Source organism: Podarcis tiliguerta (assembly GCF_965153285.1).
Source record: "Podarcis tiliguerta genome assembly, chromosome: 13".
NCBI lineage: Eukaryota > Metazoa > Chordata > Lepidosauria > Squamata > Lacertidae > Podarcis > Podarcis tiliguerta.
Genome location: NC_139546.1, coordinates 42,867,136 through 42,894,854, shown reverse-complemented (window position 1 = coordinate 42,894,854; position 27,719 = coordinate 42,867,136). Strand labels below are relative to the sequence as shown.

Sequence of the window (27,719 nt, the reverse complement as noted above, 5' to 3'; positions counted from 1 at the left end):
GTTTGGATTGCTCTTTAGTCCAAATCTCTCCCCCCCCCCCCCAAACACATAGATTGTGAAGAAATCTATACAGAATGGGTCAGAATTTTTTTTGACTTTCAGTTCATCTTCTGTGTTTCTGACCATGTTGTTCCTTCTCTCTATACAGTTTCATCTAGAAATATGTGCTGTGCCATATGGCTATGCTACAGTTTTTGAAATTATTGCTATATCCCTTTGGTAGTAGCTTTCTCTGGAAATAAAAATGACAATAAAGGCGATGACAGCTGCCATTTTCAATGCGAAGTTTTTTGAGAGAATAAAGATACAGCAATGGAGAGTTTCACATATATTTCTACAAAGTATGCCTACTTGTGAACTAGCAATGATGGTTGTGAAAGGCTCTGATCCCATGTTTACAAAGCGCTTTGAATACATTCTTCATTAAACTTACCTCTGCTTCTTTCCAATAAGCATTGGACACCACCATTTTATTTTAATAAATATTCTTACCGCACTTCATGAAGGAAACACAGGCTGAATTTCACTTGCTATGAATCCTCGCAAAACCCCCTAGGTTGTAGATGACCCAGAAAATGGAGATTTGAAACTGTATCTCCCTAGTGCTAGTCTGCCGTGATAAATGACATGTGGGCAATGAAATAGGAGGGCCGAGGACTAGAACGCAGGTGATGGAAGTTTCCATATGAAACAGATCAAAAACACGTCAGGGAACATTAGCACGCCAACCACATGGCAATGGCAGAGGCAAAGAGTGCTTACTCTTACAGCCACTATTGTGCTGAGTTTTTATGTGTAGTGAATGGGTATCTGTCATCTGGCCAAGTTAGCATTTCTCTGACATCAGCCTGCCGTAACAATTTAGGGTGGCACTTTGGGGACAATATCACTCAGAGTCAGACAGTGTTTCATATCACAGGAGAGCAAGTCAAATGATATCTAGTGCACCCTCTGCTCCACCTTCCGTTCAGACGTGTGGGATGTTGGCATCCAAAACGCATATGTAAAGGGTTAATTTCAAGAGCTGTAGAACTCTGTGATGTCATACACTTTGTGGCAGTTATGACAGTTATGGCACTTAATTGAACAGTCTTAACAGTGAGAGCAGCAGCTATGAACTGTTGTGCTGCTTTCTGCCTCAGAGTTAGCTAAGTCTGTCACAGTTTCCTCCCCTAAGTTTTAGCTATTTAAGTCTCAGCTACATGCTTTGTCTGTATTTAATCTGCAACTGCAAGTACACTGAGTAAAGGTTATTGACTCTTTAAACTTTAAAAGAGAGAATTTTGTATAGTTTTTATAGGAGAAAAAAGAGTACTAATTAAAGGATCAAACGAAGCAAAACCTCCCATCACTGTGGGGCATACCAGGAGAGGCGGTCCCGTAGGTACGAGGGTCCTAGGCCGTGAAGGGCTTTAAAGGTCGAAAGCAGCACCTTAAATCTGACCCTGTACTCCACTGGGAGCCAGTGCAGCTTGAAAAGCTTGAAATAGTGCACAAAATCTGAGCTTGAAAAGCACTGGGTGAATATGCTCCCATGGCAGAGACCTCGTGAGGAGCCTCGCTGCAGCATTCTGTACCCACTGGAGTTGTGCTGCTTTCTGCCTCAGAGTTAGCTAAGTCTGTCACAGTTTCCCCCCCTAAGTTTTAGCTATTTAAGTCTCAGGTACATGCTTCGTCTGTATTTAATCTGCAACTGCAAGTACACTAAGTAAAGGTTATTGGCTCTTTAAACTTTAAGAGCGAGAGTTTTGCATAGTTTTTAATAGGAGAAAAAGGAGAACTAATTAAAGGATCAAATGACCCAGGGCTGACTTTTGCTGCAAAGACCTTTCTGAACAGGGGGGAAGCAATCAATTAATTGCCTACTGAAATTTATAGGTTCATTTTGTTGTATTTTAGCAGCCAGTCCTTATGCAAGTTCAAGGCATTCTCCCTTACCTCTTGGGGGAGCAAATTCCACCGTTTAGTTATTTAGTGTGTGCATAAGTAGGTTCTGTTGCTTGTCTTGAATTTTTCCACATTTAGCTTCATGGCATTTCCCATGTTCAAGAATTATGAGAGAGGAGAAAAAAATTTCTCTATCCACTTTCACCACACCATTCATAATCTAGTGCACCTATATAATGTCACCCCTTTCTCACCTTTCTCTGAACTAAAAAGTCCCAAATGTTGTAACTTTTTCTCATAGACGAGTTGATCTGATCACATTTTCCCTGCTTTTTCTGAACCATTTCAAGATGTACAATATATCATTTTAGATACGGTGAGCAGAACTGTACACAATATTCCATAATTGGTACAATAGTATTATGATTTGGGTAGTTTTGTTTTTAGTTCCTTAAGGCTTAAGTGAGGATTCCTAGCAAGGAATTTGTCATTTCCACAGTTTCTATACACCAGGTCAGCATTTTCAATGAGCTATTCATTACTGTCCCAGTATCTCATTTGTGGTCAATCATCAGCAGTTGAAATGCCATAGATTTTAAAGTGAAATTAAGGCTTTTTTGCCCAAAGGTACATCACGTCACACATTGGATTGCATTTTTCATTTTACTGCCCATATATCCCATTTCAAAAGATCCGTTTGGACCTCTTCACAATCCATTTCTGTCTTAAACACCCTGAAAAATTTGGTTGCATCAGTAAACTTGCCACCCCCCCCCCTTCTCCTTCTCTTACTCAATTTTCTCTTTGCAGAATTGGATCACTAAATCTTAAGGATTCCTAAATCCAAGTGAGAGTTTAGACGTGGCTTGTATGCGCAGATGTTTCTCATACAGTCTATCAAATCTTTCAAATTATGCAGTTAATTAATACAGTTTATTAATACAATTCTAAAACTACTCATTCAAAACAAAGTATATTTCAGTCAAATATTGATATTTAACAAATGTATAAAATCATATTAAGTACTATTTACTTACAGTGGGTTGTCAATCAAGGCTTCAGAGGGGTGTTTATTGAAGAAAATAGTGGGGAAGATGTAGCGGATATGAGATGCTATGCCACCAATGACAGGGTCACCTGGCTCATACCACTCATGTGGAACAGGTACAGGGTTGGCTGTGGTAAAATGAGCACTATGCACTTGGCACACCATGTTGGGGAAGAGCAAGAGAAGCAGCAGCAGCAAGGTTCTACACATGGACTCTTCTTTGCCTCTCTACAATATCATCATCATTATCATCAGCAGCAGCCTGATTTGAACAGCATGGATTTGGAGGCAGCAGATTCTGCCAATTCAGTGCTTAAAGGGACATGCATGCATCTTATCATTAAACCCTGTCACAAAAACCGGCCTTGAATGGTAAATAAGATGAAGTGATTTGAAGTATTGCCTATACAATCACAGAGCCTGGCTTCTCTCTTCTGCATTATTTTAACTGTCTATGAAACCTTTCAGGCTTGCTTGCTGATTCTCCCCCAGCCGACATTTTGCCTTCTGGAGCATTGGCAAGGTGACTTAATTATTGTAATTTTAATAATTACAGGGGAGACAATCACTTCTTGCCATTTTTAAGGACTGCATGGTCCATCATCATTAGCAGAACTGTCAAGTAAACATTTGTTGCCTCAGGCAATTACAATTAGGAAGAGTAAGTATATACTAGTTTGCCAGATAAATCATTCAGATCAGATGCCAGCCTTGCAAATTGGCGCAGGGTTAGCAGCATAGTGTGAGGAGCCAAAGTCACAGCTCCTCCTAAAATATGCACCTGGGTCCATCATTCTTTAATTGAACGTATGACCCTTCTGTGAATCCTCACGAACCCAAAATTATATATGGTAAAATGAGCTTCAAGGAAGAAGCAGTGACTCTACAATCCAAAACAGAAAAGCAAAACCGATTAAAAAGGGCTGATATCCAACTGCATCCATTTATAAATGGGACAAACTTCTACGAGTGGAGAAGAAAGTGCAAAAGAGCTATTACACAGTGGTACCACATATGGTTCATGTGCAGAGGGTCTGACACTCAATACATAACATCTCCAGGTATTGCTGGAAGAGACCCCAGTCTGAAACCTTATAAAGCTGCTGTCCATCATTGTAGACAATACTGAACTAAATGCAGTAGTGAATTGGTTCAGTATAATCTAGCTTCTAATGTTCCTATATTCCCTTCCTTCTCCTCCCTCTGCAGCTTCCCATAGGAGGGTACTCATGGTGTGCAGGAGAGGAAGGAGAAACGAGGGGTGAGGGGAGAGACACTTTCTGCTGGCTATCAGGCAATGGCTTTTCCCACCTGCCCTGCCCCACCCTTCAGCCCTAGGAGCCTTTCACAGACCATGACTTTAGGAAGAGCAGAAGCAGGCTTTCAGTCATTTGATGTTGCATAGCATCCTAGTTTCATTCCTTCACACAGCCCCTATTCATTAACCCCTGTATTATGAGGGGTCATGCTTGACCTACATTTTGTGTTTGTAACTGGATAACAAGTTAGCCTAACCTGCAGTGTATCCTGGGTAATCACCCCATTTGCCTATTTCTTTTCCAATCCCCTGTAGGAAGTTTCTGTGTGACAAGGGCCATAAAAATTAAATGACTGAAAATGCTGAATTGCAGTGATGGTGATAATGAAATAAATTAGCAATGGAAACATTACTGAATGCAGATTTCAGAACTTGACTTCGTCTGAATCTCTGGAGAGAGCATTCCTCAGTCAAATATAGATAGCTGAATGTGGGATGAGTAGAACAATAGCTGGTCATGTTGGGTGTCCTGACTAGCCAGGAAACAAGATGTACAAAACTTCCTTAAGGTAGGAAATCCATTCAGGAGAACTCTTTTTAAGAAAACCTTCCTTTACTGCAATCTATCATGTACAAAAGACTCACATCTTAGTGCCACCTATGCATCATCAGCCCTCTTCATTACATCACTTATACACACCCTCTTCTGGTACTCTTACCATAAGCCCAGCACCCTTCCACACATCTTCCTGCTACTCTCTGAGCAACATTTGTACTGCACTGGATAGTGTACCTAGGGGCTTGGTAGGGATTCAGTTGCCTGTCTGTGTGAAGCCCAGATATGTCATTAAGAACTATAATAGCTTCAGGCATAGAATTTCTGGTCCTGGGTCCATCAAATAGACCTATGTCCATGCAGCTGCAGCAGTGGCTTTAGTCAGTGTTTTGATTGTTACTCACTATCTTCTTGGGAGCAGATCTGGCCCAAAATCTTTTGGCACCTGATGTAAGTCACAAAAAGGCATCCCCATCCTCTCCAGGGAAGAAGGAGTTAGTAAATATCTACAATAGGAACAAGTGGGGAATAAAGATCTACATTGGGATCTGCTGCCCTTGTAGATCTTGCTGCCAGAGGTGGTCACTGTTACAATATGAGAACATCACAGCTGCAAACAGCCAGCTTGTTGACATCATGTGATGTGACTAGCTGTGGGAAAGAATCTTCCCGGAAGTTCACAGACTTCACAAAGCTGTGTTCAGTGTGTAATATGAGACCTTCCTGTTGCGTTTGTAAAGGAAGTCTTGGTGACTTGCTTGAAGGAGTCTGAAGTGATCGGACGTGTTTTCTTGTAGAATTGTACGGTCAGAAATAAACATGATGTAAAAGGACTTTCTGAATACTCTTCTTTCCCCTGCGAAGGGTGAGAAGTGGGTGTGCATTTTCCACGCTGGGAAATGTCGCCTATCAAGATCTACCCTGGACTTGCGGGGAAGCCAGCCAGGGAGGTCACCGGTAAACAAGCTCCGGGAGCAGGGAGATGGGCCAGTCTCTCCCGTTAAGGCTTGTTTCCCCCTTGCCTCATGGGAGGGCCAGCCCTACTTGGGAATCATACAACACACTGTTATGCTGTATCCATATATCTTCCCCATGTATTGTAGGAAGTTATTACTATGAGTCTGAATGTGTGAGGTTATTATTTTAAATTATTTTAAATGCACCCATGGTTCTATATGTTCTACACCAGGCTTGCCCACCTTTCAAGATACTGAGATCTACTCCCACTATAAAAAAACTGGCAGTGATCTATGAAAGTTGTTCAGCTTACATATTTACATATTTCTCCCTATCAGCTGCTCTCTATTGTTGATTTCAGGCCACACTAATATAACATAGCTTTTTTATTTAGCTTCTTAAATAATCAATATATCACATAGTCAAAAAAAATTACTCTAATACTTATCTTCTAGTCTTTGTTCATATTAGCTGTCTAATCAGGATAGCTGTAGAGTAACGTTTCTGTTTCAGAGTTTCATTGTCTTCAGTTGAAGTTCGGAAGCTGATGTGAACATTTGCCTCATTTCATCTGAATGGCCTCATCTGAATGGCCAATAACATGCAACACTTTTGCACCCAAGAAACAAAGCACAAAATAGATGAAATAGTTTCATTTGGTCACATTGTCCTCAGTCATTCACATTTTTGCTGAAATAGATTTATTTGGTCACAAAGTCCTAATCAGGGCTTTTTTTCTCTAGCCGAAACTCATTTCACCGTAACTCATTTTTGACATCTCTCAGGTGGGTCCTGTTGCCATTCTAAGAGAATGAGTGAGATGTTCATTGTGAGTTCCAGCACCCATTTTCCTATTTTTTTATGTTCCAGTGTTGAAAACTAAGAACAATCATGGAAGCACAAATTCTTATATTATTTATATCTTTCTTTGCATTAAATGCTCTCTGGTGTTCAGGTCAGGCCTCACTACAATAATGTAGCATTTGGGGGAAAAGATGCAAGCCAGTAATCCAGCACTAGAAGCCAAGATGGAGAAGATCTCCACAGCCACCATGTATTTTCCTCTGGTGCTCAGGTAGGTTGGAATGAAGGAGATCCAAACACTGCAGAAGACCAGCATGCTGAAGGTGATGAACTTGGCTTCATTGAAACTATCAGGTAACTTCCTGGCTAGGAAAGCCACAGTGAAGCTGACAGTGGCCAGGAAGCCCATGTAGCTCAAAACACAGTAGAACATGTGGACGGACCCTTCATTACATAAGAATATAATTTCTTCACTCATTGATTGCATGTCCAAATCTGGGAATGGGGGAAAAGTTGCCAGCCAAAGACCACAGAGCCCCACTTGAACAATGGAGGCAGAGAGGACAATGGAATAAGCCAGTTTTTTGCCTACCCACTTCCTGATTGTGGATCCTGGCTTGGTAGCCATGAATGCCAAAACCACTGATATGGTTTTGGCCAAGATGCTAGAGAGGGCCACAGAGAAGACGATGCCAAAACCTGTTTGTCGGAGTGGGCAGGTTGCCTCCTTAGGTGTTCCAATGAACATCAAGGAGCAGAGGAAACACAAGAGGAGGGACACAAGGAGAATGTAAGTGAGGCTTCTATTGTTGGCTTTGACGATGGCAGTGTCCTTGTGCTTAATGAAGATGCCAAACACTAGAGCTGTGATCAGAGAAAACAGTAGTGCCGAGGAAGTTGAAATGATGGCCAAAGTTTCATCAAAGCCCAGAAAGTTTGGTATTTTAGGAATGCAATTATCCTGGTCTTGGTTTGGATACTTATTTGCTGGGCAACTGATACAAGTTTCCATGTCTGAAAAGACAAAATGAAATTATGAAGAAAATTCTTAATTTTTTTTGTCATCCGGTGTTCACCTGGTTTAATGTTCTTTACCAGGACAGCTTTCAAAACGTCTAACCCAAATATGGAATTTCTACACAGAGGACATCTCTGTGTTTTAGTGTTCCTCCTCCTCTTTTTTAGAAATCTATGTAAAATGCAGTATGTTCTTTTCTAAAAAACGTTTTCTTTAGGATGTTTTAAAGATTAAACAATTATCTGACTTTTAGAAGACACCTGAAGGCACCCCCGTTTAGGGAGGTTTTTAATGTTTAAAGTTTTATTCTGCTTTTAGTCCTCTGTTGGGAGCCTCCAGGAGTGGCTAGGGAAACCAAGCCAGATGTGCGGGGTATAAATAATAAAATTACTTATTATTATAATGATATAGAAATCCATTACTTAACCCTCCCCACAGCAGAATTTTAATGACAACAAAATTTTAAGGCTCTCAGAATTTGCTAAATAAATTGTGCAGTTTGGTCTATCTTAACATGACATTTCTCACCCTTTTCATTTGAGTACATCCCACTGGGACATGGATCACAATCATAGCAACAAAATTTACTTGTTTCCTTTTTTTTCTTCCCGTAACCAGGGTGGCAGTTGTCATTACATACTGAAGGGGGTGGCACCTATCCAAAATATTGGAAGAATTTAGTTTTTTAAAAATGTTTTGGAGATTTAATCTTATACCAGGGGATGTATAAGCAACAGGAGGACCAATAATGCGAAACATATGCTCCATATATGCACAGGTGGCACATACAATCGGATAAAAAGCAGCCACATAGCATCAAGTGAAGGCGCTGCACTGCTGTCTGAAGGTTGTGTTGGACAGGATGGTGGCTGAATCTTTATGCGTCCAAAGTTCTTTGGTTGAGTGGTTTCTGTCTCTCTGAAGGGATTGGGCTCATTATGAAGGAATATGTTTGTATTTTGCAAGTACTTTGAGATTCCAACTCATCACCAGGGTCTTCTGTGCCTGGGGGCTGCTTATGCCCATCTTAGGTTTATGCACTAGTTGCAGCTATGCCTAGCATCATGCAAACTCCAGAAGATTATAATGTTCATTTTAAGCCCAAGCAATGCTGTAACAAGATTAGTATTATGTCAGATTCCACTAACTGGAGATCTCCCTCTGGAACTTTACACAAAAGAATGGCTGACAACAGTATCTGATAGCCATTGGACCTTAATGTGAGATGTCTTCTGTGCATGTTGCTCTTTTTCGTATTGTGGCTCATATGTTTATTTAGTGTTAGACCTTACAGTATTCCTTAAAGGACATTGCTTACTCCCTGGTGGCTTACAAATAAACAATATTAGCAATTTCCCTGTCCTATACAATACAATATCACATACAAAGGAAATTGTGATTAACATCAACTGGGCAACAAGTAGGATCTCTTAAACTAACATGCTAGCAAGTTCCCACAAGTAAAACGAATCGTTCAAATATAGATTCTCTTCATTAAAATACTATCCATCTATAACCATGAATATTGGCATTTGAGCAATTTATTTCCTCACCTGAGTCAATCCCCTGTGCCACTTAATCTGTCCATCATTAATGGTGAGCTCTTTGCCTGGAGGGGCCTGAGGATCTAGCCTTCCCACTTTGACCCTGATGTAGGATCTATTTGGGAAAGTGATCAAATTTGTAATATCATAACCAGCTGCTAATTCTCCACGTTCATTTAGTGTAATTTCATCACCAACAGAGTTGTTGAATGAGATCTTCTGTAGGAATGAGTGGAGCTAGGTAGAAAGAGAATCAAAAGGTCTATAAAGTATTATAACATTCTGATTAAGATTGTTGAATAGCTTTTCTAGATGCATTCAAGATCTTTATAACTAAGGGTTATAAAGTTTTAATTCAAAGTATAGTTTATGGCAGTGTAGAATTGGTAGAACCATTCTTGTTTTCTGCAAATGAAGGAATTTGTACCACACACACCACATATGGAACAAAAGTTACATGCTGTCATGTCAAAAGACTTCTTTTATGCCCCCTTTCCATTTCACATTTTAATCAGTATTGTGTGATGATATGCTCTTGCATAATTGGGACTGGTCCGGGACATATTAGAATCTTTGCAATTGCTTCTCCTTGCCAATATCTCACTTCTAAGAGGAAGATGGTCTAAGGATCATATTTGGAGTGGACATGACAACTGAGGGGTTTTAAAAAGTTAATGTTATGACAAAACCTCCCAATGATTTATGTTCTGCTTAATGAGCATAGCCTGCAACTCAGTAGGCATCTTCTTTTAGATTTGAGGAGGCCATTACAGAAATCAGGTAGGATATGTTGAAGGAAATTCTTTGTAAGCAGGTATTTCTGTCACTTCCTGGCAGTTGGAGGATGGATGGCAGCTAATGGATTGAGGTTGAGTCCCGACAAGACAGAAGTACTGTTTTTGGGGGACAGGAGGCAGGCTGGTGTGGAGGACTCCCTGGTCCTGAATGGGGTAACTGTGCCCCTGAAGGACCAGGTGCGCAGCCTGGGAGTCATTTTGGACTCACAGCTGTCCATGGAGGCGCAGATCAATTCTGTATCCAGGGCAGCTGTCTACCAACTCCATCTGGTACAGAGGCTGAGAGCCTACCTGCCCGCGGACTGTCTTGCCAGAGTGGTACATGCTCTAGTTATCTCCCGCTTGGACTACTGAAATGCGCTCTACGTGGGGCTACCTTTGAAGGTGACCCAGAAACTACAACTAATCCAGAATGCGGCAGCTAGACTGGTGACTGGGGGCCTCCACCGAGACCACATAACACTGGTCTTGAAAGACCTACATTGGCTCCCAGTACGTTTTTGAGCACAATTCAAAGTGTTGGTGTTGACCTTTAAAGCCCTAAATGGCCTCGGCCCAGTATACTTGAAGGAGCGTCTCCACCACCATCGTTCTGCCCGGACGCTGAGGTCCAGCGCTGAGGTTTTGAACAATCTCTCTGGATGACAATAATTAAGCCCACTATTCTTGAGACTCTTGAGAGTCCCATAGACTGCAAGAAGATCAAACCTATCCATTCTTAAGGAAATCAGCCCTGAGTGCTCACTGGAAGGACAGATCCTGAAGCTGAGGCTCCAATACTTTGGCCACCTCATGAGAAGAGAAGGCTCCCTGGAAAAGACTCTGATGTTGGGAAAGATTGAGGGCACAAGTAGAAGGGGATGATAGAGGACAAGATGGTTGGACAGTGTTCTCGAAGCTAGGAACATGAGTTTGACCAAACTGCAGAAGGCAGTGGAAGACAGGAGTGCCTGGAGTGCTCTGGTCCATGGGGTCACAAAGAATCGGACACGACTAAACGACTAAACAACAACAACAAACGAATTTATTGAGAAGCTGCAGTTTGTTATTCTAGGATGCGCCTCCTACCCCATATTACTTTTTTAAAAAAGGTATATTGGGAATTAGAGATACTTTTTCAATATTGACAGTTTGAATAATTAGTTATATCTGGTGCAATGCAAAACGACTCTACTGCCTCATTTCACCAATGGCTTCCTTCTCTGCAAATTAAGAGTTGATTTTTCTGATGCTGTTGCTGGTGTTGGCAGCACAGAGAAGGTTTTTCAAAGTTTGTATGGGTGAGTCAGAAAGTTCTTAAGAAACTCAAAGAGGGAAGGGAATTGCCTATATTCTTTCTTATCCTTACATAACATCACAAGGTGGCCAAGTAGAGAATGTGTTTGATTTTAATTTGCTTTCTCTTTTTAGCTTATGGCATCCCTATACTTTGCTAGAACAGTGCATACAATCAAAAGGTAGGGAAAGGAAAAAGAAGACAGGCACACCTTCCTAGCAAATATATTTAAACAATTATGCCACATCTAACCAAACTTGGTTTGGATTTCTGTTACTACCCACCCCATGGTTACTATGCACCCCAAAGCTATAAAAATTGTCTAATTAAATGTCATTTGAAATATTGGAAAACACTACTACTATCAAGGCAGTGCACAATAGAGAACACTTTGTAAACCAAACTTTTTTTTTTATAGCAAACACTACCTTCCAAGGCTCTATATTCTGAGGAGATCGTCTCCCTGCAGCCTCCATTCTTCTGTGGTTGGATGCAGCCAAGTGCCTATGTAAGGCATGTGCCAAAGCAGAGACAGCATTATAGATACTGTAGCTGTGGCTGGTCATGCTCATTTCAAAAAATGGTGCAGGAAGGCTCTCCAGCATTTCCTCTCCAGTACAATGCTTAGCTTTGTATGTTGTCTTAGTAGAGTCTGCAAATGAACAATCAAATGCTTGTTCCCAGAAACCTGTGATAAAGCCATTTCCCTCTTCCCAGGAAGGATTTACATTCTGCAGAAAGTATCGGAAGTCATGAATTTCCTTGGAATGAATTGCAAAGGAGATAGCACCATGGAACATTTGTATATTAACATCAATAAGTTTCTGAAGAACGTATACTATGAAGTCGATTTGAGCTGTGGTTATCCATACTTTCCCTTCAGGTAAGTTCTTTTTGGATTGGGAAAGTATGAACTCAGTTAACTTCATTATAGTTAGAGCAGTTGACAACCATATAATAGATGCACTTTCTCCATATACAACAACTGCATTTGCTTTGCTTCTGATGAAAGTTGGGGACAAAATCTTTGTATCATCCACCATATGAAGTATGTTATCTTTGAAATGCACATGGTGTTCAACTCTTTCTGTGAATGCTGAACAGATCCCATTTTTGAAAAACATTGGCTCAATAGCATTCAAGAAACGTTCTCCAGCTTCATTAGCTGGAGTGATGAGCCCAACCCATTTCCATCCAAAATGCAGAAGCAACTGAATAATTCCTTGATACTGAAGAGCTTCTTCAGGAACCATGTGGTAAAAGGAAGGGAACTTAATGTGATCATTCATGGATGCGTCAAATGAACCGTATGAAATCTGAAGAATAAAAAAGAGAACCATTCCAAATGGATGGAAGAATTCATAACAAACATATTTATCACACATGTCGCAAATTTACTGATCTTGCTCAATTTCCCATTTCATATGGAGAGCATTTCTAGTTAACATGTCCCGATCTTATATGATCCACTGATCATATTTTCCCAGGATCTTATATGATTCCATATGGTTGCCCCATTTACCACCTTGGCAGCTTTGAATCAATCTTCCCTTATATGCATTAAGCACACATCCTTAGTAACCTACCCCCTTTCATGCACATTGTTGGAGACCCCCATGCTACAACAACAAACCCATACATTTCAGTCCCTTTCAATTGTCCCTGTTATACCTCTCCAAATTTATGAATCAATAGACTCCTACCGGAAAGAGAGCTGAAGAGTGAATTATAGTGTGAAATCTCAATTTTCTCTTACCCAGAATATTCCTACCTGTGGAATTTTGTAAAGACCCAAGATGTCTGCCATGCACAATGTGACCTCAGAGCTCAGTCCTCCAATGACTCCTATTACATTTTCCTGGTGGCCACATTTGTAGTTGGGGACAAAGCTATGTGTGTTAAACAGCAGATCCAGAGTGGTGCGGTAGGTCATCTTAGAGTTACAGTAGCTGTCATAGATGTGGAACCCAAGGGTGACATTGGGCAAGACCTTGGGATTCCCATTGATCTCATCAATCGCAAACACCAGGGCAAGGATGTGCTGGAAGAACTTTGATAACACGCTGTGAATAAAGTGGCATTATTTCATGGGGAAATAAAATAGTGCACATAATCTAGTTTTGAGAGGTACAACTTTTAAACTATTGTGGTATATAAGGACTATAAGGAAAGGCAGCAAAGTTAGTCATGAAGTAAGTATTATTGGAAAGATGGGTCTTGTTTTGTCCCTTTAGAATGTCTGGATTCCTCTTTAGCCCAAATCTGTTTTTTTAATTCCTCAAACACATAGATTCTGAAGAGACCTATACAGAATGGGTCAGAAATTTTCTTGAATTTAACTTCATCTTTTGCTTTTCTGACCTTGTTGTTCCTTCTCTGTATTCAGTTTCATCTATAATCATGTGCTTTGTCATATGGTTATGCTACAGTTTTTGAAATTATTGCTGTATCCCTTTGGCAGTAGCTTTCTCTGCAAATGGAAATTTGCATTAAATGATAATAAAGCTCATGATAGCTGCCATTTTAAATGCAAAGCATCAGGTTTTCAAGAGAATAAAGATACAGCAATGGAGAGTTTCACATATCATATTTCTACCAAGTATGCCTACTTGTGAGCTAGCAATGATGGTTGTGAAAGGCTCTGATCCCATGTTTACAAAATGCTTTGAAACCATTCTCCATTACTAACTTACCTCTGATTCTTTCCAATGAAAATGAACACAAGTATTTGACCCCCGCCCCCAATTCATCAAGGAAACACAGGCTGGCTTTCACTTGCTATGAATCCTCATAACACCCCCTAGGCTGTAGGTAACCCACAGTTTTATCTATGTAAGTAAGTTTTAGCTATTTAAGTCTCACCTACCTGTGTTGTACACTTTTTATCTGCAACAGCAAGTACACTAAGTAAAAGTTATTGGTTCTTTAAACTTTAAAAGGGAATGTCTTGCATAGTTTTTATAGGAGAAAAAAAGAGAACTCATTAAAGGATCAAATGGCCCAAGGCTGACTTCTGCACGCTCTGGAAATGGGAACTAGAGTCTAATTCCCACAAGAAGTGCATCTGGCAACTTCACTACGTAGCTTTCAGCAAATACTGAAGAGGCACCTCCACACTCTCCAAGATTCCCTATTTTACAGGGACGTCCCTGATTAAGAGAAGCCATCCTGGTTTATGATTGGATCCCGGAATGTCCCAGTTTTCCTTAGGATGTCCCTACTTTCATTGGAGAAATGTTGTGTGTGGGGGGAGTATGGAGTTATCCAACCCCCGAGCCATCTGAAGGCAGCCCTGTATAGGGAAGTTTTTAAATGTTTAATGTAATATTATGTTTTTATATATGTTGGAAGCCACCCAGAGTAGCAACCCAATGAGTTGCAGAATTGGATCACAAAATCGTAATGATTCCTAATGTCCAAGTGAGAGTTTAGACGTGGCTTGTATGCGCAGATGTTTCTCATACAGTCTATCAAATCTTTCAAATAAATACAGTCAATTGATTAATACAGTTTATTAATACAATTCTAAAACTACTCATTCAAAACAAAGTATATTTCAGTCAAATATAAAAATGTAAAGAATTAATAAAATCATATTAAGGACTATTTACTTACAGTGGGTTGTTAATGAAGGCTTCAGAGGGGTGTTTATTGAATAAAACATTGGGGAAGACGTAGCGGATATGAGATGCTATGCCACCAATGACAGGGTCACCTGGCTCATACCACTCATGTGGAATAGGTACAGGATTAGTTGTGGTAAAATGAGCACTATGCACTTGGCACACCATGTTGGGGAAGAGCAAGAGAAGCAGCAGCAGCAAGGTTCTACACATGGACTCTTCTTTGCCTCTCTACAATATCATCATTATCATCATCAGCCTGATTTGAACAGCATGGATTTGGAGGCAGCAGATTCTGCCAATTCAGTGCTTAAAGGGACATGCATACATCTTATCATTAAACACTGTTGCAAAGACCGCCCTTGAATAGTAAATAAGATGAGGTGATTTGAAGTATTGCCTATACAATCACAGAGCCTGGCTTCTCTCTTCTGCATTATTCTAACTGTCTATGAAACCTTTCAGACTTGCTTGCTGATTCTCCCCCACCCAACATTTTGCCTTCTGGAGCATTGGCAAGGTGACTTAATTATTGTAATTTTAATAATTACAGGGGAGACAATCACTTCTTGCCATTTTTTAAGGACTCCATGTTGCATCATCATTAGTAGAACTGTCAAGTAAATATATTTATCACCTCATGGAATTATAGGTTAGGAAGAACATGATTTTGCTTGTTTGTTGTTGTTTTTTTGTATGCAACCATGTAATGGAGAAGCGAGAAAATGGAGGGATGGTAGAAACTGCTTCTTGTGCCTTCGTGGGTACCTTGTCAGCAAGGTGTTGATGGAAGCAACATGATAACTTTCTATTTGTGTGAGCAGCAAGTTCTCACCAACAACAATGGCTTCTGGGTACCTAGGTCAATTATATGAATGTAATGGGGGAGGGGAACTGGATAATTTTGGAGAGGGGATGTCTTTGCCATTTCATACTGGGTTCCCTTTGATCCTTTGACACATCACCCAGCCTAACACTTCACGGGAAATTAGCTTATATTAATCAGCTGCTGATTCAGGGGATTAGAGATGTCTAGTACATAGTTTGGCATCCCAAACCCTAATTAAATTCTGACACTTGCTGGGTCCAGAATTTATAGTGGTCTGGCAACCACAAGCTCTTTATAGCTTCATAAAAATAAATAATAAGTTTCTATTTTCATCTCAAATTTTCAGTTTCTTCAGTTGAAATTTGGATCTGCTTTTCAACTGTTTTTCACATTTGGTCAGAACAGCTACTTTAAAGAAGAGACAACCATTTTGCAACCCAGAAATAAAAGATTTTTTATTAATAATAATAATAATAATAATTTTTTATTTATACCCCGCCCTCCCCAGCCAAGGCCGGGCTCAGAGCAGCTATTATATAAATTGATTTACATATGTTGATATTTTGACTTAGAATACAAAGAACATGTATGAACCCAGAAAGTCTTCTGTTTATATCTTTCTTTGTATTAGATGCTACTTGTGGAGGATTGAATGACATAGCCTCTGATGATGTTAAATCAAAGTCAATTTAGATTTTAGTGAAGTTGCCTGTCAGTGTGAAGCCCAGATATATCATTCAGAACTACAATAGCTTCAGGCATAGAATTTCTGGATCCTGGATCCTGGGTGCAGCACAGCCTTATGCCCACATAGCTGCAGCAATTGCTCTAGTAAGTGGTTGGATAGGTACAGGTAAACTCTGCATCGATCACTATCTTCTTGGGAGCAGAGCTGGTCCAGAACACTTTGGTGCCTTAGGTAAGCCACAAAATGGCATCTCCATCCTCTCCAGGGAAGATGGAATGAGTGAATGTCTCCATCAGGAACAAGTGGGGAATAAAGATCAACATTGGGATCTGCTGCCCCTGTGGATATTGCCACCAGAGATGGTTGCCTCACCTTTCCTCATGGGAGGGCCAGCCCTGCTTGGGAATCATACAACACACTGTTATCCTCAATCCCTTTATCTTCCCCTTGTAGTGTAGGAACTTATTACTTTGAGTTTGAATGCGTGAGGATATGCACCCATGGTTCTATATATTCTGAACTATGCTAATCAATCTATTGATAAAAGATCATTTATTCTTTTGTAATAAACCAACTGTATGGGGAACAGTCCAGTTTGTGAGAGCTCTTTACTGGGCATAAGATAATTTGGGCCTATTCTCAGAGCTGTGTCCATTTGACTCCAGCAAAATAGCTCACAAGGGAGTGTGTTTTAGTGTCAGCGAAGCTCAGATACTGACAGGAGGAGAAGCAGCAGGCACAGGGAGAGGACAGTTAACAGCAGAAAGCAGAGAGGAGGGGGAGAGCAGCTGTAATCTGAGCTCTGACCAAAGGGACAGTCAGATGTGTGAGAACTCCAATAGTTGGCAAGACGTTGGAATGCAGGAAACACTCTCTGCCAAATCTCAGGATTTCAAAAATAGCAGAGACACACGAAAGATACTGGAAGAGAAGATGGGGGCTTCCGTGCTGGGGAAGGGGGAGGAGCTCAGTCCGGGCAACTCCATCTTCTGGGGAGGACAATGTGTAAAGGAGCGCCATCTAGTTTGTTGTTTTAGCAATAAATCTGAAATAATTAACAGCCAGAGAAACCAAGCCGTAATATTTAGGGGTGAGTTAGTTTGTAGACACAAATGGTGATTCCAATATATACTTGTCCGACCTCATGTTCCTAAATTGACACCAAGAACATAAGTGAAACTACAAACACACCTGTCATTTACATACAGTGGTACCTCGGGTTACATACGCTTCAGGTTACATACGCTTCAGGTTACAGACTCCGCTAGCCCAGAAATAGTACCTCGGGTTAAGAACTTTGCTTCAGGATCAGAACAGAAATAGCGTGGCGGTGGCAGCGTGAGGCCCCATTAGCTAAAGTGGTGCTTCAGGTTAAGAACAGTTTCAGGTTAAGAATGGACCTTCGGAACAAATTAACTACTTAACCCGAGGTACCACTGTATTTCTCTATATCAGTTGCTCTCTATTGTTGAATTAAGGCCTCGCTAATATAATATAGCTTTTTTATTTAGTTTCTTAAATAATTAATATACCACTTAGTAAAAAACAACTCTAATACTTAACTTCATTTACGTTAGCTGTCTAATCAGAACAACTATAGAATAATGTTGATGTTTCTCTTTCAATTTCAGAATTTCATTGTCTTCAGTTGAAGTTCAGAAGGTTATGTGAACATTTGCCTCATTTGGTCTGAATGGCCTCTTAAAATAACATGCAACAATTTTGCAGCCCAGAAACGGAGCACAAAACAGCTGAAATATTTTCATTTGGTCACATGTCCTCATTCATTCACATTTTTGACATTTCAGTGTTGAAAATTAAGAACAATCATGGAACTACAAATTTTTATATTATTTATATCTTTCTTTGCATTAGATGTTCTCTGGTGTTCAACTCAGGCCTCACAAGAATAATGTAGCATTTGGGGGAAAAGATGCAAGCCAGTAATCCAGCACTAGAAGCCAAGATGGAGAAGATCTCCACAGCCACCATGTATTTTCCTCTGGTGCTCAGGTAGGTTGGAATGAAGGAGAGCCAAACACTGCAAAAGACCAGCATGCTGAAGGTGATGAACTTGGCTTCATTGAAGCTGTCAGGTAACTTCCTGGCTAGGAAAGCCACAGTGAAGCTGACAGTGGCCAGGAAGCCCATGTAGCTCAAAACACAATAGAACATGTGGACGGACCCTTCATTACATAAGAATATAATTTCTTCACTCATTGATTTCACGTCCAAATCTGGGAATGGGGGAAAAGTTGCCAGCCAAAGACCACAGAGCCCCACTTGAACAATGGAGCCAGAGAGGACAATTGAATAAGCCAGCTTTTTGCCTACCCACTTCCTGATTGTAGATCCTGGCTTGGTAGCCATGAATGCCAAAACCACTGATATGGTTTTGGCCAAGATGCTAGACAGGGCCACAGAGAAGATGATGCCAAAACTTGTTTGTCGGAGTGGGCAGGTTGCCTGCTTAGGTGTTCCAATGAACATCAAGGAGCAGAGGAAACACAAGAGGAGGGACACAAGGAGAATGTAAGTCAGGCTTCTATTGTTGGCTTTGACAATTACGGTGTCCTTGTGCTTAATGAAGATGCCCAACACTAGAGCTGTGATCAGAGAAAACAATAGTGCCGAGGAAGTTGAAATGATGGCTAAAGTTTCATCAAAGCCCAGAAAGTTTGGTATCTTAGGAATGCAATTATCCTGGTCTTGGTTTGGATACTTATTTGCTGGGCAACTGATACATGTTTCCATGTCTGAAAAGACAAAATGAAATTACAGACAATTCTTAAGAATTTTAGTCCTCAGGAGTCCACCTAGCTAATGTTCTTTACCAGGGTAGCTTTCAATCTTCTAACTCAAAGACTTTTGTCTGAGATATTTCAAAAATAGATCTCATGCATCAATTCTGGAATTTCTACATAGAGGATATCTCTATCTTTTAGTGGCCCTCCTCCTCCTCCTTAGAATGCCCTGTAGTGAAAAGAAAGCAACGTTACAGCTGAAATCTTGTGAGCCAAGAGAGGTCCACTGAATGAGACATTCACTCTCTCCCCAAACTGTCTTCTTCTTCGTGGAGTGACCATCACTTCTATTGCATCAGAATTTAGTAGAATTTGGATGTAAAATGTATTACGTTCCTTTCTGAAAAAATATTTTCTTCAGGATTTTTTTAAGATTATATTGTAAACAATGAGAACAATACAGAAATCAATTATTTAACCCCCATACCACAACAAAATTTTAAGGACCTCAGAGTTGGCTAAATAAATTCTGCATTTTGGTCTATCTTAAGATGACATTTCTCACCCTTTTCATTTGAGTACATCCCGCTGGGACATGGTTCACAATCATAGCAACAAAATTTACTTCTCTCCTTCTTTTTCTTCCCGTAACCAGGACGGCATTTGTCATTACATACTGACAGGGGTGGCACCTATCCAAATATATAGGAATAATTTTGTTTTTAAAGGTTTTATGGGATTTAATCTAACATCAGGGGATCTATCAGCAATAGGAGGACCAATAATGTGAAACCTATGATCCATATGGGCACAAGTGGAACATAAAATGGGATAAAAAGCAGCCGTTAAACATTATTAGATTGGAGTATAACTTAGCGGTTTTGCTTCTACTTGCAGAATTGTTACATGAATGTTCTACTAGGAGCATCTTGCTTAGTTCCATGGTTTTGGGGCTGTGGTTCCCCATGAGGTTTCAGGTTCTATCATCTTTGTGATTAAACATTTATATGAAACAGTTAGGGGCTATCTTCAAGGAATCTGGAGCACAGTGTTCATATGTATACTGATGATGAACACTGGTATCTTAGAATTCCCTTGGAATGAGGAGAAACAGTGAAGGTGCTGCACTGCTGTCTGAAGGTGGTGTTGGACAGGATAGTGGCTGAATCCATATAATTGCAAAGTGCTTTGGGTGAGTGGATTCTGTCTCTCAAAAGGATTGGGATCCCTTCTGGGAGGGATTGGACTCACTGTGAAGGAAGAAGTTTGTAGTCTGGAACTACCTTGAGATTCCAACTCATCACTAGGGTCTCAAGTGGCTTCTGTGGCTGGTCTGCTTATGCCCCTTTTAGGTTGATGCACTAGGTGCAGCTATGCCTAGATGTATACCTGCTGCACCTAGCATCATGCAAACTCCAGAAGATTATAATGTTCATTTTAAGCCCAAGCAATGCTGTAAGAAGCTTAGTATTATATCAGATTCCACTAACCGGAGATCTGCCTCTGGGACGTCACATAAAAGAATGTCTGACAACAGTATCTGATAGCCATTGGTCCTTCTCAATGTGAGATGTCTTCTGAGCATGTTGCTCTTTTTCGTATTGTGGCTCATATGTTTATTTAGTGTTAGACCCTACAGTGTTCCTTAAAGGACATTGTTTACTCCTTGGTGGCTTACAAATAAACAATATATAGAAAGGCAATTTTCATATCATATACAATATAATATCACATACAAAGCAAATTGTGATTAACATCAGCTGGGCAACAAGTAAAGGTAAAGGTAAAGGTATCCCTGCCCATACGGGCCAGTCTTGACAGACTCTAGGGTTGTGAGCTCATCTCACTCTAGAGGCCGGGAGCCAGCGCTGTCCGCAGACACTTCCAGGTCACGTGGCCAGCATGACGAAGCTGCTCTGGTGAGCCAGTGCAGTGCACTGAAACTCTGTTTACCTTCCCTCTAGTAAGCGGTCCCTATTTATCTACTTGCACCCGGGGGTGCTTTCGAACTGCTAGGTTGGCAGGCGCTGGGACCGAGCAACGGGAGCGCACCCTGCCGCGGGGATTCGAACCGCCGACCATGCAATCAGCAAGTCCTAGGTGCTGAGGTTTTACCCACAGCGCCACCCGGTTCCCTGGGCAACAAGTAGGATCTCTTAAACTAACATGCTAGCATGTTCCTACAAGTAAAGCCAATTGTTCGAATAGAGATTCTCTCCATTAAAATACTATCCATCTATATATGAATTTCCTCTTCTTCAAGACTAATTTTTTCTCCCAGTAAACTTCGCATTTAATCAGGTGCTAAGTGAAAAAAGCCTCCTGGTTTTCATTGCATCCCATTTTATCTGGATAACCATGAATGTTGGCATTTGAGAAATTTATTTCCTCACCTGAGTGAAGTCCCTGTGCCATTTAATTTGTCCATCATTAATGGTGAGCTCTTTCCCTGCAGGGGCCTGAGGATCCAGCCTTCCCACTTTGACCCTGATGTAGGATCTATTTGGGAAAGTGATCAAATTTGTAATATCATAACCAGCTGCTAATTCTCCACGTTCATTTAATGTAATTTCATCACCAACAGAGTTGTTGAATGAGATCTTCTGTAGGAATGAGTGGAGCTAGGTGGAAAGAAAATCAAAAGGTCTATGAAGTATTATAACATTCTGATTAAGATTGCTGAATAGCTTTCATAGATGCATTCAAGATCTTTATAATTAGGGGTTATAAAGTTTTAATTCAAAGTATAGTTTATGAAAGTGTGGAATTGGCAGAACCATTCTTGTTTTCTGCAAATGAAGGAATTTATACCATACATTACACAGTCAGAGTAATAATTTTTGAATGCATTTGAAAGAAAGGTTACATATTGTCCTATTAAAAGACGTCTTTTATGCCCTTTATTAAAATATGTGCAATTGTTTGTCCATGCAAATACTTTAACTATGACAGGAACGTGTTCTAGGAGATGGGGGGGAAGCCAACTGAGGGTTGTTGTTTTTTAAGTTAACATTATGACAAACCCCCTCTTTAATTTATGTTCTGCTATAAGATGCACAGCCTGCAATGCAGTAGAAATCTTCATTGTTTGTTTCTTTAACAGGATACCTTTTATTGTTTTATTTATAACTAAATACCAACTCACATAAAATATCAAGGCAGGGCACAATAGTGAACACTTTGTAAACCAAACTTTTTATAACCGCAAATATTACCTTCCAAGGTTCTATATTCTGAGGAGATTGTCTGCCTGCAGCCTCCATTCTTCTGTGGTTGGATGCATCCAAGTGCCTATGTAAGGCATGTGCCAAAGCAGAGACAGCATTATAGATACTGTAACTGTGGCTGGTCATGCTCATTTCAAAAAATGGCGCAGGAAGGCTCTCCAACATTTCCTCTCCAGTACAAGGCTTAGCTATCTTTGTTGACTTTGTGGAGTGTGCAAGTGAACAATCGAATGTTTGTTCCCAGAAACCTGAGATAAAATCATCTCCCTCTTCCCAAGAAGGATTTACATGCTGCAGAAAATGTTGAAAATCAGGAACTTCCTTGGAATGAATTGCAAAAGAGATAGCACCATGCAACATTTGTATATTAACATCAATAACTTTCTGAAGTTCATATAAAATGAAATCAATTTGAGCTGTGGTTATCCATACTTTTCCTTCACGTAAGTTCTTTTTGGACTGGGAAAATATGAACTCAGATAACTTCATCAACCTTAGAGCAGTTGACAACCATGTAATAGATGCACTTTCTCCATATACAACAACTGCATTTGCTTTGCTTGCTATGAAAGCTGGGGACAAAATCCTTGTCTCTCTCAGCATATCAGTTATCTTACCAGTGACATGCACATGGTATTCAGCTCTTTCTGTGAATGCTGAACAGATCCCATTTTTGAAAAACATTGGTTCAATGGTATTCAAGAAACGTTCTCCAGCTTCATTAGCTGGAATGATGAGCCCAACCCATTTCCATCCAAAATGCAGAAGCAACTGGATAATTCCCTTGTACTGAAGATCTTCATCAGGAGCCATGTGGTAAAAGGAAGGGAACTTAATTTGATGATTTGTGGCTGCTTCAAATGAACCATATGAAATCTGAAAAAGAAAAAAGACAACCATAAGGAACTGATGGAAGTATTCATAACAAACCTATTTATCCCACACATTTGAAATTTACTGGTGTTTTTTTTTTTTGGGGGGGGGGACCCACTTCCTCTTACATAAAAAATACACAAGCAATCTTGCTCAATTTCCTATTTCATATGGGGAGCATTTCTAGTTAACATGTCCTGATCTTATATGATCCACTGATAATTTTCCCCCAGGATCTTATATGATTCCATCTGGACAGTGGCATAGCGTGGGGGGGTGCAGGGGGGGCCGGCCGCACCGGCCGCAACATCTGGGGGGGGGGGTGCGCTCGCACTCGCAGCTCTCTGCCCCTACCTGGCTCACTCACTCTCTCTCACTGCAGTGCTGGCTGTGCAAATCCGATCCGAGCCACCGGGTCGCCGCCCACTGTGGAGGGGAGGGTGTCAGGCGTGCGGTGCGGTGCGGAGAGAGAGCGAGGGACTATCTGGGGGAGGGACAGTGCAGCGGGGGGGGGGCACAAATTACTTGCCTTGCCCCGGGTGCTGACAACCCACGCTACGCCACTGCATCTGGATATTCCATTTACCAACCTGGCACCTTTGAATTAATCTTCCCTTATATGCATTGATCACATATCCTTAGTAACCTACCCCCTCTCATGCACATTGTTAGAGACCCCCATGCTATAACAACAACAAACCCATACATTTAAGTCCCTTTCGATTGTCCTTGTTATGCCACTCCATATTTATGAATCAATAGACTCCTACTGCAAAGAGATCTGAAGAGTGAATTATAGTGTGAAATCTCAATTTTCTCTTAACCAGAATGTTCCTACCTGTGGAATTTTGTAAAGACCCAAGATGTCTGCCATGCACAAGGTGACCTCAGAGCTCAGTCCCCCAATGACTCCTATTACATTTTCCTGGGAGCCACATTTGTAGTTGGGGACAAAGGTATATGAGTTAAACAGCAGATCCAAAGTGGTGCGGTAGGTCATCTTAGATTGATAGTAGCTGTCATAGATGTGGAACCCAAGAGTGACATTGGGCAAGACCTTTGGATTCTCATTGATCTCATCAATCGCAAACACCAGGGCAAGGATGTGCTGGTAGAACTTTGATAACACGCTGTGAATAAAGTGGCATTATTACGTGGGGAAAGTAAATAGTGTACAAAATCTACATCTGAGAGAGAGAACTTTCAGAGGAAAGATGGGTCTTGTTTTGTTCCTTGTTTTGTTCCGTTAGAATATTTGAATTGCTCTTTAGCCCAAATCTTTTTTATTTTATTTCTCAAAGACATAGATTGTGAATAGATCTATACAGAATGGGTCAGGGATTTTCTTAACTTTCACTTCATCTAGAAATAACTGCTGTGTCATACGACTATGCTACAGTTTTTGAAATTATTGCTATATCCCTTTGGCTGTAGCTTTCTCTGGAAATGCAAACTTGCATTAAACGATAATAAAGCTGATGGCAGTTGCAATTTTCAATGCAAATCATCAGGTTTTCAAGAGAATAAAGATACAGCAATGGAGAGTTTCCCATGTATTTCTACCAAGTATGCCTATTTGTATGCTAGCAATGATAGCGAGTGTACTCTCTGCTTCTTCTTCCCCTCAGAATGTGGGATGTTAGCATCCAAAATGCATATGTAAAAGGTTAATTTCAAGAGCTGTAGAACTCTGTGAGGTCATACAAGTTGTGGAAGTTATGACAGTTGACAGTTATGGCAGTTAACTGAACAGTCTTAACAGTTGGAGCAGCATTTATGAACTGTTGTGTTGCTCTCTGCCTCAGAGATGACCAGAACTGTACACAATATTCCATAATTAGTATAATAGCATTATGATGTGTACAGTATCCCTTTTTAGATGAGGTGACTGGAACACAGTATTCCAAGTGTAGTCGCACCATAGATTTTTGCTTTTTCTGAACCTTTTCCAGAAGTACAATATATCTTTTTAGATGAGGTGACCAGGACTGTACACACTATTCCACAATTAGTATGATAGCATTATGCCTTGGGTGGTTTTGTTTTCAGTCCCTTAAGGCTTAAGTGAGGATTTCTAGAATGGAATTTGTCATTTCCACAGTTTCTATACACTGAGTCATTATTTTCAATGAGCTATCCATTACTGTCCCAGTATCTCATTTGTGGGCAAACACCCCCAGTTTAAACACCATAGACTTATAAGAGAAAGAAGGATTATTATTATTTTTGCCCAAGCATACATCACTTTACAGATTGAATTACATTCATCATTTAACTGTCTATACATCCAGCTTAGCAAAATATGTTTGGAGCTCTTCACAATTCATTTTTGTTTTAGGCACTCTGAAATTTTTTTGTCGCAACAGCAAATTTGACTGTTTCATTTCTTAGGTTTTTATGTCGCCCTGTTCTATTCTTACTCAATTTTCTCTTTGCAGAATTGGATCACTAAATCTTAAGGATTCCTAATGTCTATCTGACAGTGCAGACATAACCTGTGTGCACAGATATTTCTTATATCATCCATCAAATCAATACAGTTCTAAAATTATTCATTCAAAACAAAGTATATTTCAGTCAAATATAAAAATGTAAAGAATGAAAAAAATAATATTAAGGACTATTTACTTACATTGGTCTGTCAATCAAGACTTCAGAGGGGTGTTTATTGAATAAAACAGTGGGGAAGAGGTAGCGGATATGAGACACTATGCCACCAATGACAGGGTCACCTGGCTCATACCACTCATGTGGAATAGGTACAGGATTAGTTGTGGTAAAATTAGCACTATGCACTCGGCACACCATGTTGGGGGAGAGCAAGAGAAGCAGCAGCAGCAGCAAGGTTCTACACATGGACTCTTCTTGGCCTCTCTACAATATCATCATCATTATCATCATCAGCCTGATTTGAACAGCATCGATTTGGAGGCAGCAGACTCTGCCAATTCAGTGCTTAAAGGGACATGCATGCATCTTATCATTAAACTCTGTCGCAAATACCTGCCTTGAATGGTAAATAAGATGATGTGATTTGATATATGACCTGTACAATCACAGAGCCTGGCCTCTCTCTCTCCTGCATTATTCTAACTGTCTATGGAACACTGGGAGACTATAAACATTTCAGACTTGTTTGCTGATTCTCCCCTACCTGACATTTTGCCTTCTGGAGCATTGGCAAGGTGACTTAATTATTGTCATTTTAATAATTGCAGGGGAGACAATCACTTGCAATTTTTTACGGACTCCATGGCGCATCATCTTTGGCAGAACTGTCAAGTAAACATTTGTTGCCTCAGGCAATTCTCAGTTAGGAAAAGTAATATTTTACTAGTTTGCTAGGTAAATCACTGAGATCAGATGCCAGCCTCGCAAACTGGCGCAGGGCTGGCAGTGAGGTGTGAAGAGCCAAAGTCGAAGCTCCTCCTAAAAAATGCACCTGGGTCCATCATTCTTTAATTGAACCCTTGACCCTTCTGTGAATCCCCACCAACCCAAAAATATATATGGTAAAATGAACTTCAAGGAAAAAGCAGTCACTATACAATCCAAAACAGAAAAGCAAAACAGATGAAAAAGGGCTGATATCCAACTGCATCCATTTATAAATGGGACAGACTTCTACGAGTGGAGAAGAAAGTGCAAAAGAGCTATTACGCAGTGGTACCACATATGGTTCATGTGCAGAGGGTCTGACATTCAGTACCTAACATGTCCAGGTATTGCTGGAAGAGACCCCAATCTGAAACCTTATAAAGCTGCTGTCCATCATTGTAGACAATATGGAACTAAATGCAGTAGTGAATTGGTTCAGTATAATCTAGCTTCCCTTCCTTCTCCTCCCTCTGCAGCTTCCCATAGGAGGGTACCCATGGTGTGCAGGAGAAGCAGAGGAAGGAGAAATGAGGGGTGAGGGGGAAAAGACTTTCTGCTGGCTATCAGGCAATGGCTTTCCCCACCTGCCTTGCCCCACCCTTCAGCCCTAGGAGCCTTTCACAGACCATGACTTTAGGAACAGCAGAAGCAGGCTTTCAGTCATTTGATGTTGCATAGCATCCATAGTTTCATTCCTTCACACAGCCCCTATTCATTAACACCTCTAATATGTAGGTCTATTATGCTTGACCTACATTTTGTGTTTGTAACTGGATAAGAAGTTGGATGCGGGTGGCGCTGTGGGTTAAACCACTGAGCCTAGGACTTGCTGATCAAAAGGTCAGCGGTTCCAATCTCCGTGACGGGGTGAGCTCCCGTTGCTCGGTCCCTGCTCCTGCCAACCTAGCAGTTTGAAAGCACATCAAAGTGCAAGTAGATAAATAAGTAGTGCTCTGGCGGGAAGGTAAACGGCGTTTCCGTGCACTGCTCTGGTTCGCCAGAAGCAGCTTAGTTATGCTGGCCACATGACCCAGAAGCTGTACACCAGCTCCCTCGGCCAATAAAGCGAGATGAGCGCCGCAGCCCCAGAGTCGGTCATGACTGGACCTAATGGTCAGGGTCCCTTTACCTTTTAAGAAGTTGGCCTAACCTGCAGTGTATCCTGGGTAATCACCCCCTTTGCCTATTTCTTTTCCAACCCTCTCTAGCAAG

The 27,719-nt window shown here is 40.8% G+C and overlaps 2 protein-coding genes and 1 long non-coding RNA gene across 6 annotated transcripts; 1 reads left to right on the top strand and 2 right to left on the bottom strand.

Moving 5' to 3' along the window:
* Positions 1–1,676: 1,676 nt before the first annotated feature.
* LOC310663246 lies at positions 1,677–18,251 on the top strand. 3 transcript variants are annotated; one of them, XR_014504428.1, is made up of 6 exons: positions 1,677–1,699; positions 3,492–4,762; positions 6,220–6,491; positions 6,662–6,781; positions 11,564–12,028; positions 18,161–18,251. It is a non-coding gene; the product is annotated as an uncharacterized lncRNA (long non-coding RNA). The 3 variants fall into 3 exon arrangements; XR_014504430.1 differs by lacking the exons at positions 11,564–12,028; positions 18,161–18,251 and having other exon boundaries at positions 6,662–7,141; XR_014504429.1 differs by lacking the exons at positions 6,220–6,491; positions 6,662–6,781; positions 11,564–12,028; positions 18,161–18,251 and adding an exon at positions 17,917–18,051.
* On the bottom strand, positions 6,487–11,694 carry LOC310663114 (vomeronasal type-2 receptor 26-like). Of its 2 annotated transcripts, none has more exons than XM_083410744.1 (2): positions 11,574–11,692; positions 6,487–7,524 (listed from the first exon to the last, which is right to left on the bottom strand). In XM_083410744.1, exon 2 carries the CDS (start codon positions 7,520–7,522, stop codon positions 6,623–6,625), a length of 900 nt encoding a protein of 299 aa, XP_083266870.1. In that variant the 5' UTR covers positions 7,523–7,524; positions 11,574–11,692; the 3' UTR covers positions 6,487–6,622. The 2 variants fall into 2 exon arrangements, 1 of the variants encoding a protein (XP_083266870.1); XR_014504365.1 differs by lacking the exon at positions 6,487–7,524 and adding an exon at positions 7,940–9,187 and having other exon boundaries at positions 11,574–11,694.
* Positions 18,135–26,143, bottom strand: LOC310662886 (vomeronasal type-2 receptor 26-like). Its single transcript, XM_083410193.1, has 6 exons — positions 25,762–26,143; positions 23,968–24,259; positions 22,245–23,132; positions 21,423–21,650; positions 19,595–19,721; positions 18,135–19,041 (listed from the first exon to the last, which is right to left on the bottom strand). The coding sequence occupies exons 1-6, from the start codon at positions 25,983–25,985 to the stop codon at positions 18,140–18,142; spliced, it is 2,661 nt and encodes an 886-aa protein (XP_083266319.1). The 5' UTR covers positions 25,986–26,143; the 3' UTR covers positions 18,135–18,139.
* Positions 26,144–27,719: the final 1,576 nt, after the last annotated feature.

Excerpts from the sequence above, each read along its gene's own strand:
- LOC310663114 (XM_083410744.1), bottom strand. The coding sequence starts at position 7,522 with ATGGAAACTTGTATCAGTTGCCCAGCAAATAAGTATCCAAACCAAGAC.
- LOC310662886 (XM_083410193.1), bottom strand. The coding sequence starts at position 25,985 with ATGTGTAGAACCTTGCTGCTGCTGCTGCTTCTCTTGCTCTCCCCCAAC. Across the intron at positions 23,133-23,967 it reads GTCTTTACAAAATTCCACAG|ATTTCATATGGTTCATTTGA; the intron begins GTAGGAACATTC and ends TTTCTTTTTCAG. Across the intron at positions 21,651-22,244 it reads AGAATATAGAACCTTGGAAG|CTCCACTCATTCCTACAGAA; the intron begins GTAATATTTGCG and ends CTTTCCACCTAG.